The sequence below is a fragment of the Lotus japonicus genome, chromosome 2 (genome assembly GCF_012489685.1).
Source record: "Lotus japonicus ecotype B-129 chromosome 2, LjGifu_v1.2".
Classification (NCBI taxonomy): Eukaryota; Viridiplantae; Streptophyta; class Magnoliopsida; order Fabales; family Fabaceae; genus Lotus; species Lotus japonicus.
Window position 1 is genome coordinate 17282421 of NC_080042.1, and position 16592 is coordinate 17299012.

Below are 16592 nucleotides of genomic sequence, written 5' to 3' on the forward strand. Positions count from 1 at the left end.
TGATCAGAGTCAGAGGGAAGCTTGGATTCTCTGACCTTTGTACCTTCTACTTCTGGACTTAGAGGAGAAGTACTTGGTCTTCAGAGCCAGCTTACTTTTGGACTTCAGAATCTTCACTACTCAGCTTCTGATCCTTCAGAGCGTCTGATCCTTCAGAGCGTCTGATCCTTCAGAGCGTCTGATCCTTCAGAGCGTCTGTACCTTCAGAACGTCTGATCCTTAGAGCTTCTAGTGAGCTGAATCCATATCAGAGCTTTATGATCTTCAGATCTTCTGAAGCTTGATCTACTGTTCAGATTGAACATAGTACGTGCGAAAGCGTTGCAGAGGTTACTCTTTGAACATTGTGCTTCTGAAATATGTGAAGTAGAACCAGAATCTTGGCTTGTCATTTGAACACTCAGAAAACAACGTTAGAGTACCATAATTGTTCATACTTAATAGTTAACTTGTAATCATCAAAACATAGAGTTGTACTACTAGATCAAAACTTGATCTTACAAGAACAAGGCTATGACTTCAGTTTGTCATGTGTCAAAGGAAGATGAAGCAAAACTCTGGCATCAAAAGTTAGGGCATCTAAACCATAAAAGCATGAAGAAAGTTATCTCTAAGGAAGCTATCAGAGGCCTTCCGAGACTGGAAAGCAGACTCAGAATGGAAAGCAGACTCAGACTTCTCACAAGAAACTGAATCATGTTCGTACAACAAGATCTTTGGAAATGCTGCACATGGACTTAATGAGACCAATGCAGAAAGAAAGCTTTGGTGGAAAAAGGTATGTGTTTGTCTGTGTTGATAATTTTTCAGGATTCACTTTAGTGAGCTTTCTTGCAGAAAAATCAGAAGCTTTGGAAGTGTTTAGAGAGCTAAGCCAGCAACTCTAGAGAGAGAAGGGCTATGGTATTGTGAGAATTAGAAGTGATCATGGTTAGGAATTTGAGAATAGCAAATTCTCATAATACTGTGTCAGTGAAGGAATCAAGCACGAATTTTCAGCTCCTATCACTCCTCAATAGAATGATGTTGTTGAAAAGAAGAACATAACTCTGTAAGAATTTTCTAGGGTGATGCTTCATGCAAAGAAAGTTCCTTATCATTTTTGGGCTGAGGCTATAAATATTGCTTGCTATATTCACAACAGGGTAACTATTCGTTCAGGAACTGATTCTACTCTATATGAGTTGTGGAAGGGAAATAAACCTACTGTTATGTACTTTCATGTTTTTGGAAGTAGATGTTACATTTTGACTGATAGAGAACAGAGAAGGAAACTAGATCCCAAGAGTGATGAAGGGATATTTCTGAGTTACTCAATGAATAGCAAGACATACATGGTCTTCAATTCTCGCACAAAGACAATGATGGAGTCCATAAATGTTGTTGTGGATGACAGTGGAAATAATATGGAAGAAGACAATATAGATGGAGATGATCATGTGCCTCAGATAGTTAACGAGAGACCAAATGTCACATACATCAGGTCTGACATTGAATCAGAGGAAGAAAATGAGCATGTGCCATCTAAGAAGGTTTTTCCATTAATTAGGATTCAGAAAATCCATCCCAAAGAGAACATAATAGGGAATCTAAATGAATGAGTCATTACTAGATCTAGAGACATTATTGCAAATGCTTGTTTTATCTCCAGAATTGACCCAAAGAACATCAAGGAAGCTCTAACAGATGAATACTGGAACAATGCCATGCAAGAAGAACTGGATCAATTCAAGAGAAATGAGGTGTGGGATCTTGTCCCAAGACCAGATGGTGTGAATGTGATTGGAACCAAGTGGATTTTCAGAAATAAGTCACATGGAAATGGTAATGTAACAAGAAACAAGGCCAGATTAGTTGCTCAAGAGTATACTCAGATTGAAGGAGTAGACTTTGATGAAACTTTTTCTCCAGTAGCTAGACTGGAATCAATCAGACTTCTATTGGGAGTAACATGTTTATTGAAGTTCAGATTGTTTCAAATGGATGTTAAGAGTGCTTTCCTGAATGGATATTTGAATGAAGAAGTGTATGTTGAACAACCAAAAGGCTTCATTGACTCAATCTATCCAGAACATGTGTACAAGCTGAAAAAGGCTCTCTATGGGTTCGAACAAGCACCAAGAGCATGGTATGAAAGACTCGCCGTTGTTCTCAAGAAAGGAGGAACCAAGGTTTCAACTCCTCAGGACATCTCTGATGATTCCCATAATGATGTTCCCTTCGATGAATCTGATGTTATGCCTACTACTGAAGTTAATCAAGAGAGCACTGATGCTCTTGAGAATCTTGCAAAGGTTGCCACTTGTCCAGATGTTGAATAGGATGTTGATCCCCAGCATGCAGATCTCTCTCCTCCTGGTTCAGAAGAAAAATCTCATACCTCCAGCGATGACAACGAGGCTGAGAACTCTGAATCTGGAAGTGAAGAAACTTCCTCAGTGGAAGCCTCTGTCCAGAAGACTTCTACACCCTCCTCCAAGAAAGGCAAGGCGAAAGTTGTGAATGTCTCAGAAGAAGATGACTCTGATGATGACACTCCAATTTAAGGAAACTCCAGTATCTACTCTTTCCATGAAGAAAACTGATGTCCTTGCAAGCAAGAAAGTTGCAGATGGGAAGAAGAACAAGAAGGATAGGGCCTCTGTCAAGACCTCTCAGAAGTCCAAAACTTCTCAGGTGCCTGAGTCTGCAAAGAAGAAAAAGTCAGAAAAGAATAGGTAAAGGGTGAAATCTCTGCAGGAAGGAAAAGGAAGCATGTGTTAGAATCTGACTCTGAGTCAGATGTCATACTAGATCTCAACCACTGCAAGAAAGCTGCTGAAAGGGAAAAGGATTCCTACAAATGTGCCTGATGCTCCTGTTAATAATGTATCTTTCCACTTTGCAAGTTCTGCACAAAGTTGGAAGTTTATTGTCCAGAGAAGGTTGGGTGTAGAGAGAGAACTTCATGAAGATGCCTTGGAACTCAAGGAGATCATGGATCTATTGGTTAATGCTGGTTTGATGAGGATTGTCAAGGATATTGGCAGATGTTTTGTTCAATTGGTTAGAGAGTTCATTGTAAACATCCCTACTGACTGTGATGATGAGAGCAGCACTAAGTACAGGAAAGTCTATGTAAGAGGAAAGTGTGTCAACTTTTCTCCTGAAGTGATTAATGAGTTTTTGGGCAGGAGCCCTGTTGCTGTGGCGGATGAAGAGCCTGATTTGAATAGGGTTTCTAATACCCTAACTGGAAAGCTGGTCAGGAAGTGGCCAAAGAAAAGATTGCTTCCATCTGGGAAGTTAACTACCAAGTATGCTGTGCTATTTAAGATTGGCGGTGCAAACTGGATGGCAACAAATCACTTGTCTGGTGTTACTGCTCGCCTTGCCAAGATGCTCTATTTGATTGGAACTGGTGGTGAGTTTGATTTTGGTAAACTTGTTTTTTATCAGATTCTCAAGCATTCAGGTTCTTATGCAGTAAGGCTTCCTATTTTGTTTCCCTGCCTTTTGTCTGAGATAATTGTACATCAAACTGTTGTGAGGGCTGATGAACCTCAAGGTAAGAAGCCTATGCCTCTCAAATTTGATTATCGCTTGTTTGTTGGGACACATGTTCCAGACATTGTGCTGACTATAGCAAAGGGAACAGCCAGTGCCAGTGGCACTCAAGCAATTGGTTCGGGTAAGGATGATATCTTGACTGAGTTGAGGGCTGTTTCCAAGTCCTGGGTGACACCATTCAGGCGTGCAAAATCAGGAAGCTGAATGTGGACAAGCTTATCAAAGCCATGACAGATTTTCCTGCTGCTGTTGAGGAAGAAGAGGTTGATCAGGATATTGGGGATGTTGCTGGTGCAAATGAAGAGGAGCCTGAGGAATCTGATGCAGAAGAAGAAGCAGGGACTGATGAGGTTGCTGAAGAGGAAGAAGAAGAGGATGGAAATGAGAATGAGAATGCAGAAGATGTAACTGGAACTAAGAGCTCTGCCACTGTTAGTGCATCTCTTTAATTTTTTTTTAGTGTTGGTTGTTGGACTGGGCGGGACATAAAGAAGATTATGTCCCGCCCAAAATGAACAATAAACCAGTGACGATAGCCAAGGCGGGAAAGGCAACATGACGAGCTTCATTGCCCTCCCTTAGGTGATGGACCCACAAGCCAGCTGGAAGATTCCTTTGGATTTGTCTTATGTGTACGGGGATTTGGGCCCTGATTGTCAGGCCCAAATATAGGAAAGATCCATATCATGACCACCCCCTCTATAAAAGGGGAGGTCATCCACTTGTACAAAACCAACTTTTTCAGCATTAATGAGAATATTCCTTTTATGGTAGTTTTGCTATTTTAGTGCTCTGCTAGGGTTTACTTTTTGTCTTTCTCTTACATAAGCTTGCCCTAGTACAGAACATTGGCGCCGTCTGTGGGGAAGACTCAGCTCTTCCGGTGACAGAAGGAGGAATCGCGAGCCATGGAGACTCGTTCATACGGCGTAGGTCGGCGCGATCATCGCCGGCGCGGTGGTGGTCGACACGGCGGTCGCGCCGGCGGACGAAACAACAACCGTCCCGTACTGGACGACCAAGAGCAGGAAGCTTCCTCGGAGGGGGTCCACTCAGTGGCGCCGTCGCCGGCGTCATTGGTGAATGCAGCTCCGGGAAGACCTTCAGATCTGATCGCTAAATCAGATCCAGGTGTTCGGCGGCGTTCAACGCCGCCTGACTACGTGAACTTGGAAGATCTTAAAACAACTGCTCCACGGAGAGCGCAAGAGGCAGTGACAGGTATCACGCCTGCGGCTTTGCAACAAATGTTAGATACCTTGCAGAAGGTGCAGTCCCAAAACGAGCAGTTGCAAGCCCAAGTTGAGTATCTTACTCAGCGGCAGAATTTTAAGCAAGAACAACGCCTGGAGGCGGAGGATGTAGTTGAATTCCAACCTTTTGTTCCAGCCATCACTAGGGTGGACATTCCAAAGCACCTGCAAACCATGGCATTAGACGCCTTTTCGGGCGAATCTGATCCTATGGAGCATCTTAGATACTTCAATACTAAAATGGTGATCGGCGGGGCGTCGGATGCGGTAAAATGTCGATTATTGCCTTCCACGTTCAAGGGCATGGCGATGCAGTGGTTCATTCGACAACCGCCCTTCTCCATTGATAATTTCACTGATCTGTCCACTAAGTTTCTGACTCAATTTTCCGCCAATAAAACCACAAAAGCAACAATGTTTGATCTTATCAGCATACATCAGCAACCAGGCGAGAAATTAAAAACCTACATGGCACGCTTCAGCAAGATGGCGGTGCAGTTGGAGGATGAAAATCCAGATGTCTGTTTGGCGTCATTCAAAAATGGCCTTCGGGCGGGAGATTTGAATAGAGACTTAACAAGGCGACCGGCGAAGGATATGATGGATCTTCGCGCTCGTGTTCAAGAGTTCATATTGATTGAGCAAGATGACCAGAAGAAACAAGAAAGAGAGGAAGGACGTAAGCAGTCTCAATCTGGCGGTGTTTCACAAGACAAATCTAAGGCGGGGAAGGAAACCAGGATAGCGCAAACCCCCCGCGTACCAAGACCGGGACCATACCACAACTCTAAACCTGGCTTTCAAAATACATGGCACAGAAATTCACAAGGTCCCGCTGCTGCCACAGCTGGTCAGCCTGGTGCTTCGCCAACGCCAATCCCACTTACTAAGTTGAATGCACCCTTAAGTACCATTTTAAGGGCGGTTGGACAGACCAACGTTGTGCAGTACCCACCACCCCCACGGCGGCCGCCAGCTAACGTGGACACCAATAGGTGGTGCGAGTACCACAGAGCGTTGGGGCATACGACAGATAATTGCTGGAATTTAAGGCGGGAAATTGATCGCTTGATTAAAGCTGGCCATTTGGCAAACTTTGTCAAAGACACAGCAGCGCCGGAGGTAGCTAAAATCACTCAAGGGGACAAAGGTAAAGGTAAAGAGATAGTTGAAGAGTTGGGCGATCCTGCTGGGGAATGCTCATCTATTGCAGGAGGATTTGGCGGGGGTGCAATTTCAAGTAAGGCTAGAAAACGCTACGTAGCGGCAGTACACTCAGTACAGGAGTCGAACGAAGGCGAGTGTTGGGTGAATCATTCCCCTATTATATTCACCCCTCAGGATTTTGCGCATGTAATTCCCCATGACAACGATCCAATTGTGGTAACAATTAGGGTTAACAATTATGTGACAAAGAAAGTATTCTTAGACCAGGGATCTTCGGCAGACATCATCTATGGAGACGCCTTTGATCGCCTGGGACTAAAGGAATCAGATTTGAAACCATACAGGGGAACTTTGGTGGGATTCACAGGAGACCGTGTCAGTGTGCGGGGATACGTCGAAATTCCGACTGCCTTTGGAGAAGGAGAGTTTGTCAAGAAGTTTCAAGTAAAGTACTTAGTATTGGCGTGTAGAGCCAATTACAACGTACTCTTGGGGCGAGACACCCTCAATAAGGTCTGCGCGGTCATCTCAACTGCTCATTTAACTGTTAAATATCCCGCATGCAACGGGAAGGTCGGGATATTGCGTGTAGACCAGAATGCAGCAAGGGAATGCTATTTGAGGAGCGTGGCGCTCTATGGGCGGAAGGCCGCCAAGGAGAGCCACCGAATTACAGAAATCTTCCCACAAGAAGGATTTAGCTTGGACCCAAGAGATGATGCTGATGATTTTCGCCCACAACCGCTGGAAGAAACCAAGCAGGTGCAAGTCAAGGACAAGTTTCTAAAGATTGGCAGTGGGTTGACAACAGAACAAGAGGACAGACTAATCACCCTTCTGGGTGATAATCTAGATCTCTTCGCATGGACCATCAATGATGTACCAGGGATTGATCCCAAGGTGATCACCCACAAGCTAGCCATACGACCAGGGGCGACCCCGGTCATCCAACCAAGGCGAAGAATGAGTGAAGAAAAGAACAAGGCTGTACAAGTAGAGACTGAAAAATTGATCAAGGCCCGCTTCATCCGTGAGGTACAGTACCCAACGTGGCTCGCCAATGTTGTAATGGTCAAGAAGGCCAATGGGAAATGGCGAATGTGCACGGACTACACGAGCCTGAACAAAGTGTGTCCCAAAGATTCGTACCCACTTCCCAATGTTGACAAGCTTGTGGATGGAGCTTCAGGGAATGAACTTTTAAGTCTCATGGACGCTTATTCGGGCTATAATCAGATTATGATGCATCCCTCGGATGAGGAAAGTACAGCATTCATGACCAATCAGGCGAACTATTGTTACAAGACAATGCCTTTTGGTTTGAAGAATGCAGGAGCTACGTACCAACGGCTCATGGACAAAATTTTTTCAAAGCAAGTAGGCAGGAATATGGAGGTGTATGTGGATGACATGATTGTAAAATCCGCCAGGGCTAGTGATCATGGCGGCGACCTTAAAGAAGCGTTTGATCAGTTAAGAACATATCAAATGAAGTTAAACCCTGAGAAGTGTTCTTTTGGGATCCAGGGAGGAAAATTCTTGGGATTTATGTTAACATCAAGAGGAATAGAAGTAAACCCAGATAAGGGAAGGGCGATCTTGGAAATGAAAAGCCCAACAAGTATAAAGGAGGTTCAGCGTTTGACAGGGCGAATGGCCGCCTTGTCACGTTTCTTGCCAATGGCGGGTGACAAAGCGGCCCCGTTCTTCACATGTTTAAAAAAGAATTCAAAGTTTCAGTGGACAGAGGAATGCGAACAAGCTTTTACCAAATTGAAAGAAACATTGGCCACATTACCGGTACTCTCCAAGCCAACACCAGGCGTTCCATTAGTGCTCTATTTGGCGGTTACTGACAAGGCGGTAAGTACGGTTTTGCTCCAGGAAGAAGGAAAAAAGCAGAAAGTTATATATTTCGTGAGCCATACTTTACAGGGGGCAGAATTGCGGTACCAAAAAATTGAAAAGGCGGCTTTGGCGATTCTGAAAACTGCAAGGCGCCTCAGACCTTACTTCCAAAGTTTCCAAGTCAAAATTAAAACTGATGTTCCCTTAAGGCAAGTACTTCAGAAGCCTGATTTATCAGGGCGATTGGTTAGCTGGTCGGTTGAGCTGTCAGAGTATGACTTACAATATGAGCCAAGGGGCCAAGTCACAGTCCAGAGTTTAATTGACTTCGTGGCGGAATTAACACCCACTGAAGGAGAGAAGACTCAAGGAGAATGGGTCCTGTCTGTGGATGGATCCTCTAATAACACTGGAAGTGGGGCGGGAATAACAATCGAAAGTCCAGATAAAATGATCATTGAACAGTCTCTCAAGTTCGAGTTCAAGGCGAGCAATAATCAATCTGAGTACGAGGCTCTAATTGCCGGCTTAAGGTTGGCCATTGAATTGGGAGTCCAGAAGTTATTTATCAAAGGAGATTCGCAGTTAGTGGTTAAACAAGTGAAAGGTGAGTACCAGGTGAAGGATCCGCAACTGTCCAAATATTTGGAAGTGGTGCGCAGATTGATGATGGAGGTCAAAGAAATCAAAATAGAACATGTCCCGAGGGGACAAAATGAGAGGGCTGATGTGTTGGCAAGCACAGGGAAATTGGGCAACTACCAGACAGTCATTCAAGAAACCCTGCCTCGCCCGAGCATTGATTTGGTAGAAATAAAGTTGAAAGCTGTAAAGTCAGTCAATGAGGGCGAGGTATCTTGGATGGAATCGATTAAAACCTTCTTAGAGAACCCACCAAAGGAGGATGATTTGAACACGAGAGCAAAACGAAGGGAAGCCAGTTTTTACACACTGGTGGGTGGAGAGTTGTATCGGCGAGGAATCATGTCTCCTATGCTCAAATGTGTCGATATCAAGGACGCCCTCGGAATAATGGCGGAAGTCCACGAAGGCGTGTGTTCTAGTCATATTGGCGGGCGATCCTTGGCAGTTAAGGTGATAAGAGCAGGATTCTATTGGCCAACGATGAAGAAGGATTGTTTGGAGTATGTTAAGAAATGTGAAAAATGTCAAGTCTTTTCTGACCTACACAAGGCTCCACCAGAAGAATTAACAACCATGATGGCGCCTTGGCCGTTCGCTATGTGGGGGACCGATATCTTAGGACCATTCCCTGTGGCGAAGGCACAAATGAAGTACATCATCGTGGCGGTTGATTACTTCACTAAGTGGATAGAGGCTGAGGCAGTAGCAGCTATCACGGCCGCTAAGGTCAGGAGCTTCTTGTGGCGAAGGATTATTTGTAGATTTGGGGTTCCCAGGGCATTAGTAATGGACAACGGAACACAATTCACAAGTAGTGTTACCCGAGAATTTTGTACAGAAATGGGAATCGAGATGCGATTTGCCTCTGTAGAACATCCACAGACCAATGGGCAGGCTGAATCGGCTAACAAAGTTATCCTGAAGGGTTTAAAGAAGAAACTGGATGAGGCAAAAGGGCTTTGGGCGGAGGAACTACCAGGCGTTCTTTGGGCATACAACACCACGGAGCAGTCAAGCACGAAGGAAACCCCGTATCGTCTAACTTATGGAACTGACGCCATGCTCCCAGTGGAAATTGAAAACCAAAATTGGCGAGTGGCTCGGTTTAATGAAAATGACAACGGAGAAAACTTAATAGCAAATCTAATTATGCTGCCCGAGGAACAACGAGAGGCCCACATAAGAAATGAGGCGGGAAAAGTGAAGGTGGCAAGAAAATTCTCAACAAAAGTGGTGCCAAGAAAAATGAGGGTAGGAGACTTAGTGCTCCGAAAAAATACAATGCCCGATAAACACAACAAACTCTCACCCAACTGGGGCGGGCCTTACAGGATTATTGGCGATGTTGGAGGAGGAGCTTATAAGTTGGAACAACTAAGCGGTCAAAAGGTTCCACGAACATGGAACGCCTCTCATCTAAAGCAGTATTTTAGTTAGTAGAAACAACAAATGTGAACGAAGTCGCACTCTTTTTCCCTTTCTTTGGAAAGGTTTTTAATGAGGCGACAATTGTAATGAAGGGACAATTGTTCCCATACGAAAGAAAATTAATGAAAAGATCATTTCAACAGAATCATATGTTTTGAATTTTTATTACGAGTTCATGCAATGCAAATCGTATCAAGGTATGCAATACCGCGAGTAAACCTTTCGGAATAAGAAAGTATCGCCTTCAAAAGTTAAAAGCCTTGGCAATTCTAGTGGCCACTAGAAACCAAGCCTCGTCGAAAAATCGGCTAAGGTATATAACAACGAAAGTTGGGAACAACTAAAAACAACGAATGAACTTAAGATGATATCCATTTAAAGTAGAAAAAAGGGGGCGATGCCCATACATGATTTGGAATGAAAATAAAACAGGGCAATGCCCAAAGAAAAATTTCAACTTCATAAAATAAAAACAAATTCAAGCCAGGTTCTCGTTGTTGGCGTTGTTGCCCTGGCTTGTCCCAGCTTGAGGATCTTCCTTCCCTTGATCCTCATTCCTGTGCTGCTCATTCCCATCCTCGCCATCTTCTTCAGGCTCACTCTCATCATTGAATTGGGGAAGGAGATCGAGGCTAATGTCATCATCACCAACTACTTGACCATCCTTGATCTCCTTCAGCCACCCAATGCGGGAAAGATCAAAGCCCGGCTCAACTACACTGATCTGCTCTTTGGCCGCCAGAAAGCCTTGAGCATATTGGAGAGAAGCACGCCCTAGGATGGAAGCATTCAGGCGATCATGTTTCTTCTCCAACTTTTGATATTTGGCTTGAATGGCAGTGTGCTTGTCATTTATGGCTTCTTTAAGAGACTTGGTCTTTTGAAGAAGCAGGTCCGAAGCAGCCAAGTCTTCAGTTAATTTAGCACACTTCTCCTCAGCAGATTTCAGCTTATTGTTGGCGGTCTCAGCATCAGTTTTAGCCCGTTCATAGGCTGTCTTGTAATCAGCTGCCTTCTTCTCAAAACGGTTTTTGGCTGAGATCAACTCTTTCACACACTGAGCCATTCCCGCTACAGTACTGGCGGCAGACAGCGCGTGATGGATCGCCATGGAAGCAATGTTGGGGGGACCCTGACCGGAAATGTCCTTGTGAATCCGGTTGTCAAAAGTACGGGTCATGAATTCCAGCCCATTGAAGTGAGGATCCGACAAGCTCAGCAAGGGGGGAGGAGCTTCGCCACCAATGGCTGAACTAGGCCCAGCCTGGCCAAATGGAGTTGATGGGCGGTTGATCAGCGTGCTTGAATCTTGTTGAGGGGGCGGGACATTGTCATGTCCCTTCTTTTTCTCAGCGGGACGACTTTTTGAATCAAGAGTTGATTGGTGGAGAGGCTTACCACCAGCAGCACCTGAAGTTTTTTGACGTTTAGGGTCCCTGACGTTGTCAGAACCCGAGGTACCTTCATTCTTCTTCTTCTGCTCAGTTTCGGCGGCCCTCTTTTTCGCCGCCGCAGCAGACTGGGCGAGGTACTCCTTCATCTTGAGTGGGTTCGCGTCAACCTTGCCTTTTCCCATCGTAGCTGTACGGAAAACATCAATTAGACGAGATACATGAACAAAAAGAAAAAGAAGTTACGTACAAAGATTATAAACTTACTAAAAAATTGATTTAAAGTGCCGGATTTCGACGCCTCAATCAAGTCGTGACCGGAAATTACTGGTAGTGTGCGGAGGTAATCGGCGACGCCTTGTTCAGATTCATCCAAGGCGTCGTATGAAACAGATATTTTTCGGCGAGGGTTCTTTGTCCAGTAAAAAGGGAAGAGGGGGTTATTGTCAGAATCTCGGAACAAGTTCTTTATTTCGGGCGACTCCACAACTTTAAAGTATTTCTTCTGCCATACTTTGTAATGGCTTTTAAGGGCGGTAAACCGACTCATGTTCTTACGGGCTAATAGTGGAACCCATTTCACAGAAGTAGGTTTAGTGGTGACTGATTTATAGAAAAGGAAGAACAAGGGATAGGTTGGAGTGAAACTCAAGTGTTCACAAAGAATTTCAAAGCAGCGGAGGAAACCCCAGGCGTTGGGCTGGAGTTGGCAAGGCGCCACATTCAGAAAAGAAAGAACGTGACATATAAACGGCGAGAAAGGAAGTTTAATGTTTAAATCTAAGAAGAAATAGCCATAAACAAAGAAAAAATCGGGCGATCCATCGTCTGGTTCTTTACGCAACAGAACACAGTCATCTTCGCCACATGGGAGGACATTCAACAGATGATCTTCATTATTCGAGGTGGCGGGATCTATCTTCGTGAACCCTTGAGCAGAAATTCGAAGCGAACTAATGCTCCCAACGCTGCTCCAGATAGAATGCAACAGACATTTATCTTCAACTAAATGCACGTCAGAGCGCCATTCAGGTGAAGACAAATCTCCATTAGAGGAGAGAATTGAGTCTACAGAGCCGGCGGGACCGGAATCATCATGGGTAGAAGGCGAGGAATGAATTTCAATTATAGAGGGGGCGACAACTTCCTACTCCGTGGAGGGTGAAGAAAGTTCTAGGGAAGAAAGGCTAGCGTTTGGTAAAGACATGCGAGGCAGTTTCATAAAAAGAAGATGAACAGAGTTAAAAGTAAAAAGAAGATGAACAGAGTTAAAAGAAGAAAGAAGATGAACAGAGTCAGAGAAAAAAGAAGTAAACGAAGAGTCTCAAGAAAGAGAAAAACTAACCAGAGGGAGAAACGTGAATTTGAGAAAGGAGAACGTCGGCGATAGGGGAGCACCGCGCAATGACGACGGCCGGAGGAAGAAAAGGTTCACCGGAGTTCAAAGAAGAGAATGAAAGCTGCGGTGAAAAGGGTTTTCAGAGCAAAAGTTTTAAAAAAGTGAAAAATGAAAAGTGAAAAGGGGATTTTATAGAGAGAAAGGAAGAGAGAGAATGAGTGGGGGAAGATCGTGGGATCGTGGGATTTGAAATTCGAAAAGTTAGGAAGCGAAAAGACATTACTCCTCGAGACGCGCAACTGAAGATTGCATTTATAACAAATGATGACGAAATCCCGGAAAATAAGGATACGTGCGTCAGTTGAAAAGACGTGGTTGACGGTTATGATTAATGGCGACATATCTTTGAAACGGCAACAAAGGTGGCGAAGCGTGAAAATGGCGATGTAACAACGAAGGTAAAATGGCGATGAACGAATAAACAATAGAGGCGAACTACTAGGTAACATGATGAAGACATTTCAACTCTTTACTCGAGTCTCATGTCTTGGGGGCATGTGGACTGGGCGGGACATAAAGAAGATTATGTCCCGCCCAAAATGAACAATAAACCAGTGACGATAGCCAAGGCGGGAAAGGCAACATGACGAGCTTCATTGCCCTCCCTTAGGTGATGGACCCACAAGCCAGCTGGAAGATTCCTTTGGATTTGTCTTATGTGTACGGGGATTTGGGCCCTGATTGTCAGGCCCAAATATAGGAAAGATCCATATCATGACCACCCCCTCTATAAAAGGGGAGGTCATCCACTTGTACAAAACCAACTTTTTCAGCATTAATGAGAATATTCCTTTTATGGTAGTTTTGCTATTTTAGTGCTCTGCTAGGGTTTACTTTTTGTCTTTCTCTTACATAAGCTTGCCCTAGTACAGAACAGTTGTATTTGATGAAGCCTGCTGGCTCTATGACTTTTACTCTTATGGTCTGTAATAAGTCTGGATTTGATTTATGTGCACTCTGATCACCTACTATGGCTGCTATGAATTAATATGATACCACTTCATTGATCTTCTTTGAGCCTTTGCCAAATTGTGCTAATAAGGGGGAGTAGTGTAGTTTGTGGTGCAGTAAGTAGCAGTAGTTCATGATGTGTGCTTATTTTGTCTACCGTGAAGTGAAGTGGCGTGATTGTTGTGGTTTTCTGTTGTGCTGAACTCTGATCCTAGTTTTGTACTGCACTTGGATGTTTATAGCTGCTGTTAATAGCTATGTTGCTGGAATTAGTGTAAGCTACCTTGTTATCTTCATTGTGCTCTTATCTGTTGAGTTAATCTGTCAGTGTTTGTTTCTGAAGAGATTTCTAGTAGTGGATTTTATCTGCTACTGAAAACATATCTTTGAATATTTTATGCAGATTTGTTTCATTAACAACTTCCTGATTTTAGTATGGACTATTTTGCTCGCTCAAGCCCATGGAAGACAAGCCTGGTCGACTGCTACTTATGAAGACAGAAACCTAGTTGTTAAGTGCGCTTCGTGTTGAGTGAATTAGGTTGACTCTTGTTAGTTCATACTTGTGATTGTGCTCTCAGCAGCTTTGTGTTACTGTTCTAGGCTGAGAGTTGTTTTGTGAGTTGTTTGATCTTGAGATCATCTTCACTCTTATTGTTAGAGTTCAATCACTGTGGCAGTGATTGTGTGAGAGGGGTTTCTCATACTTAGGGGGAGACCTAAGTAATAAGCCACGGGTAGAGATAGGTAGAAAAGGTAGTTGAACTGGGGCAGTTCCTGTGAGACCTTTTGTGTACAATTTCTCTATAATAGTGGATTATCTTTCTCGCGTGAAAACCCTCCAGACGTAGGTGATATTGCACCGAACTGGGTTAACAATCTTTTGTGTGATCTTTAGTTATTTTGTTGTTTAACTTACTAAAGTGTTTGTTTTGTATTGTGTAATGTTATACAAGATGTCTTAGACATCTGGTAAAACATCTGTCCTACGGTTGCCAGAATTTCAGATTTCATATTTGGGTCTGATTCTTCCCTTCTTTGTATTTTATATGATGTTGTCTTTGTTAAGCAATTGTTGTTGCCTCTATGTACTTGTCTAAGTGTGAGGACTAATTTATATATTTTTTTTGTTGTTACAAGAGGAAGAATGTATATCTGTTTATTGTTGGGAGTTATGCACGACGTCCTTTGAAAAAAAAATTATATGCACCTATAACATTTACTTAGAGAAAGCAACATGTTTATTAGGGTTATTATTGTGACCTTGCAAGTTGGAGTGTCACAAAAGCTTTCCTGGAATTTTATTCTTAACAAAAAAGCCGTAGCAATATGCAGTTAAACTCACCAAATCAATCACAAATTCTCAAGAAGACAAAGAAAATGTCTAATTCCCGCTCTAGGACTATTCGAGAATTATGTGATGTTTCTACGGTGAAAACATTACTCCGCTTATCAAATACTTCAAAAGTATTTTATTTTATTTTATTTTTTTACTTTAAATAGCGTTTAAAGCATAAATAATAGAAAATATAAAATTAATTATTTCATGGAAATCCAAGTCTTACAGCTTGTGGTTGGCTCAATATCATTTACAACTGTCTTTTACATTTTATCCCAACATTGATACGCCAGTAGAGACATACTGTGAACAATTAGTTCCCTAAAGCACCATTCATTTCAAATAAATTTCATACCATATGAGCCATGTAGAGAAGGATATGCACAAAATCTCAATCCGGCAAAAAAATTCAATATGACATAAATCTATAGATAAAAATGCCTATAAAAAGACCCATTTTCATGTCATTCCAAAATGTGTCCTGCAACTCATCCACTAAACTCTTAACCAAACATTTCTCTTTATTTCATTCGTCTACAACCATGTCTACCTCAGGAAAGAAAGGTTGTGGTCGTAAAAAGATTGAAATAAAGAAAATGACAAATACGAAAAACATGCAGGTCACTTTCTCGAAGCGCCGCATTGGGCTCTTCCAGAAAGCCAATGAGCTTTGCACGCTTTCTGGTGCAGAGATGGCTCTTATTGTCACCTCGCCAAGCCAAAATGTGTTTTCATTTGGCCATCCAAGTGTGGAGACCGTCATTGATAAGTACCTCTTGGAGGGACAAACTCAACCCTCTGACAACATGCAATACATCACGGCTCAGCGTAGCGCTGACGTGCTTGAGCAAAATGCAAAGTTGTCCCTAATCAACAACCAGATCGACATCGATAACAAGCACAACAAGGAGCTTAATCTTCAGATCAATGCGATGCAAGCTCAGTTTTGGGGGGCCTCTCTGATTAAAGAGATGGACAAGTCTCAACTTGAGAAGTTCAAGGCGGCCTTGGATGAGGTCAAGAAGCAGGTCACTCGCTATTCTGACATGCTCCCTATGCAAGGTGATGTTGCTGCTAGCGGTGCCGCTATCAACCCACCAATACAACATTTTTTTGCCGCTGGACCCTCGAATTCCATGATCCCTCTCCACCACCCACCACCAGCTCCTCCTCAGGTATTTCCACCACTGTATTTTCAGGGCCCCATGATGCAGACTCAACACTTATTTGGTGGCTTTAACAACATGGGAGGACATGGAGGACCACCCCCTGGTTTCTACTGATAGTATCCTATGATGATGAGAAGATGATGCCCTATTTTTTTCATGTTCAAGTTTTCTTTCAACAGTCATAGCACACAAGGTTAACTAGTTTCATGTACGTGATATAGTTAGGACTGTTTAGGATTTGGAATTTAATCACCGTTTCATGTGTTGTTTTGCAATTTTTTCCCTCTATATTACTTCTATGCTATGTAGTTAGGAATTATTGAGGTGTAGTTTGTAACACCCCTTTTCCCCATTGTTTTATTTAAAAACGTTTATCTGAGTTTAAAAACATATCAAGGGAGTATTACACTTCTTCACGAAAACTCATTAAAATTAACACTGATTGTGTTTGAA

General features: G+C 43.2%; 2 protein-coding genes across 2 annotated transcripts; both read left to right on the top strand.

The window, feature by feature from the left end:
• Window positions 1-2502: 2502 nt before the first annotated feature.
• Window positions 2503-3753, top strand: LOC130736140 (uncharacterized). The gene is made up of 2 exons (XM_057587986.1): window positions 2503-2676; window positions 2794-3753. The coding sequence occupies exons 1-2, from the start codon at window positions 2503-2505 to the stop codon at window positions 3751-3753; spliced, it is 1134 nt and encodes a 377-aa protein (XP_057443969.1).
• Window positions 3754-15512: 11759 nt separating this feature from the next.
• On the top strand, window positions 15513-16253 carry LOC130736141 (agamous-like MADS-box protein AGL62). The gene has a single exon (XM_057587987.1). The coding sequence runs from the start codon at window positions 15513-15515 to the stop codon at window positions 16251-16253; it is 741 nt and encodes a 246-aa protein (XP_057443970.1).
• The last annotated feature ends 339 nt before the right edge of the window (window positions 16254-16592 follow it).

Coding starts and splice junctions, on each gene's coding strand:
- LOC130736141 (XM_057587987.1), top strand. CDS start 15,513: ATGTCTACCTCAGGAAAGAAAGGTTGTGGTCGTAAAAAGATTGAAATA.
- LOC130736140 (XM_057587986.1), top strand. CDS start 2,503: ATGTCTCAGAAGAAGATGACTCTGATGATGACACTCCAATTTAAGGAA. Junction 2,677..2,793: donor AGAAGTCCAAAACTTCTCAG/GTGCCTGAGTCT, acceptor ATGTCATACTAG/ATCTCAACCACTGCAAGAAA.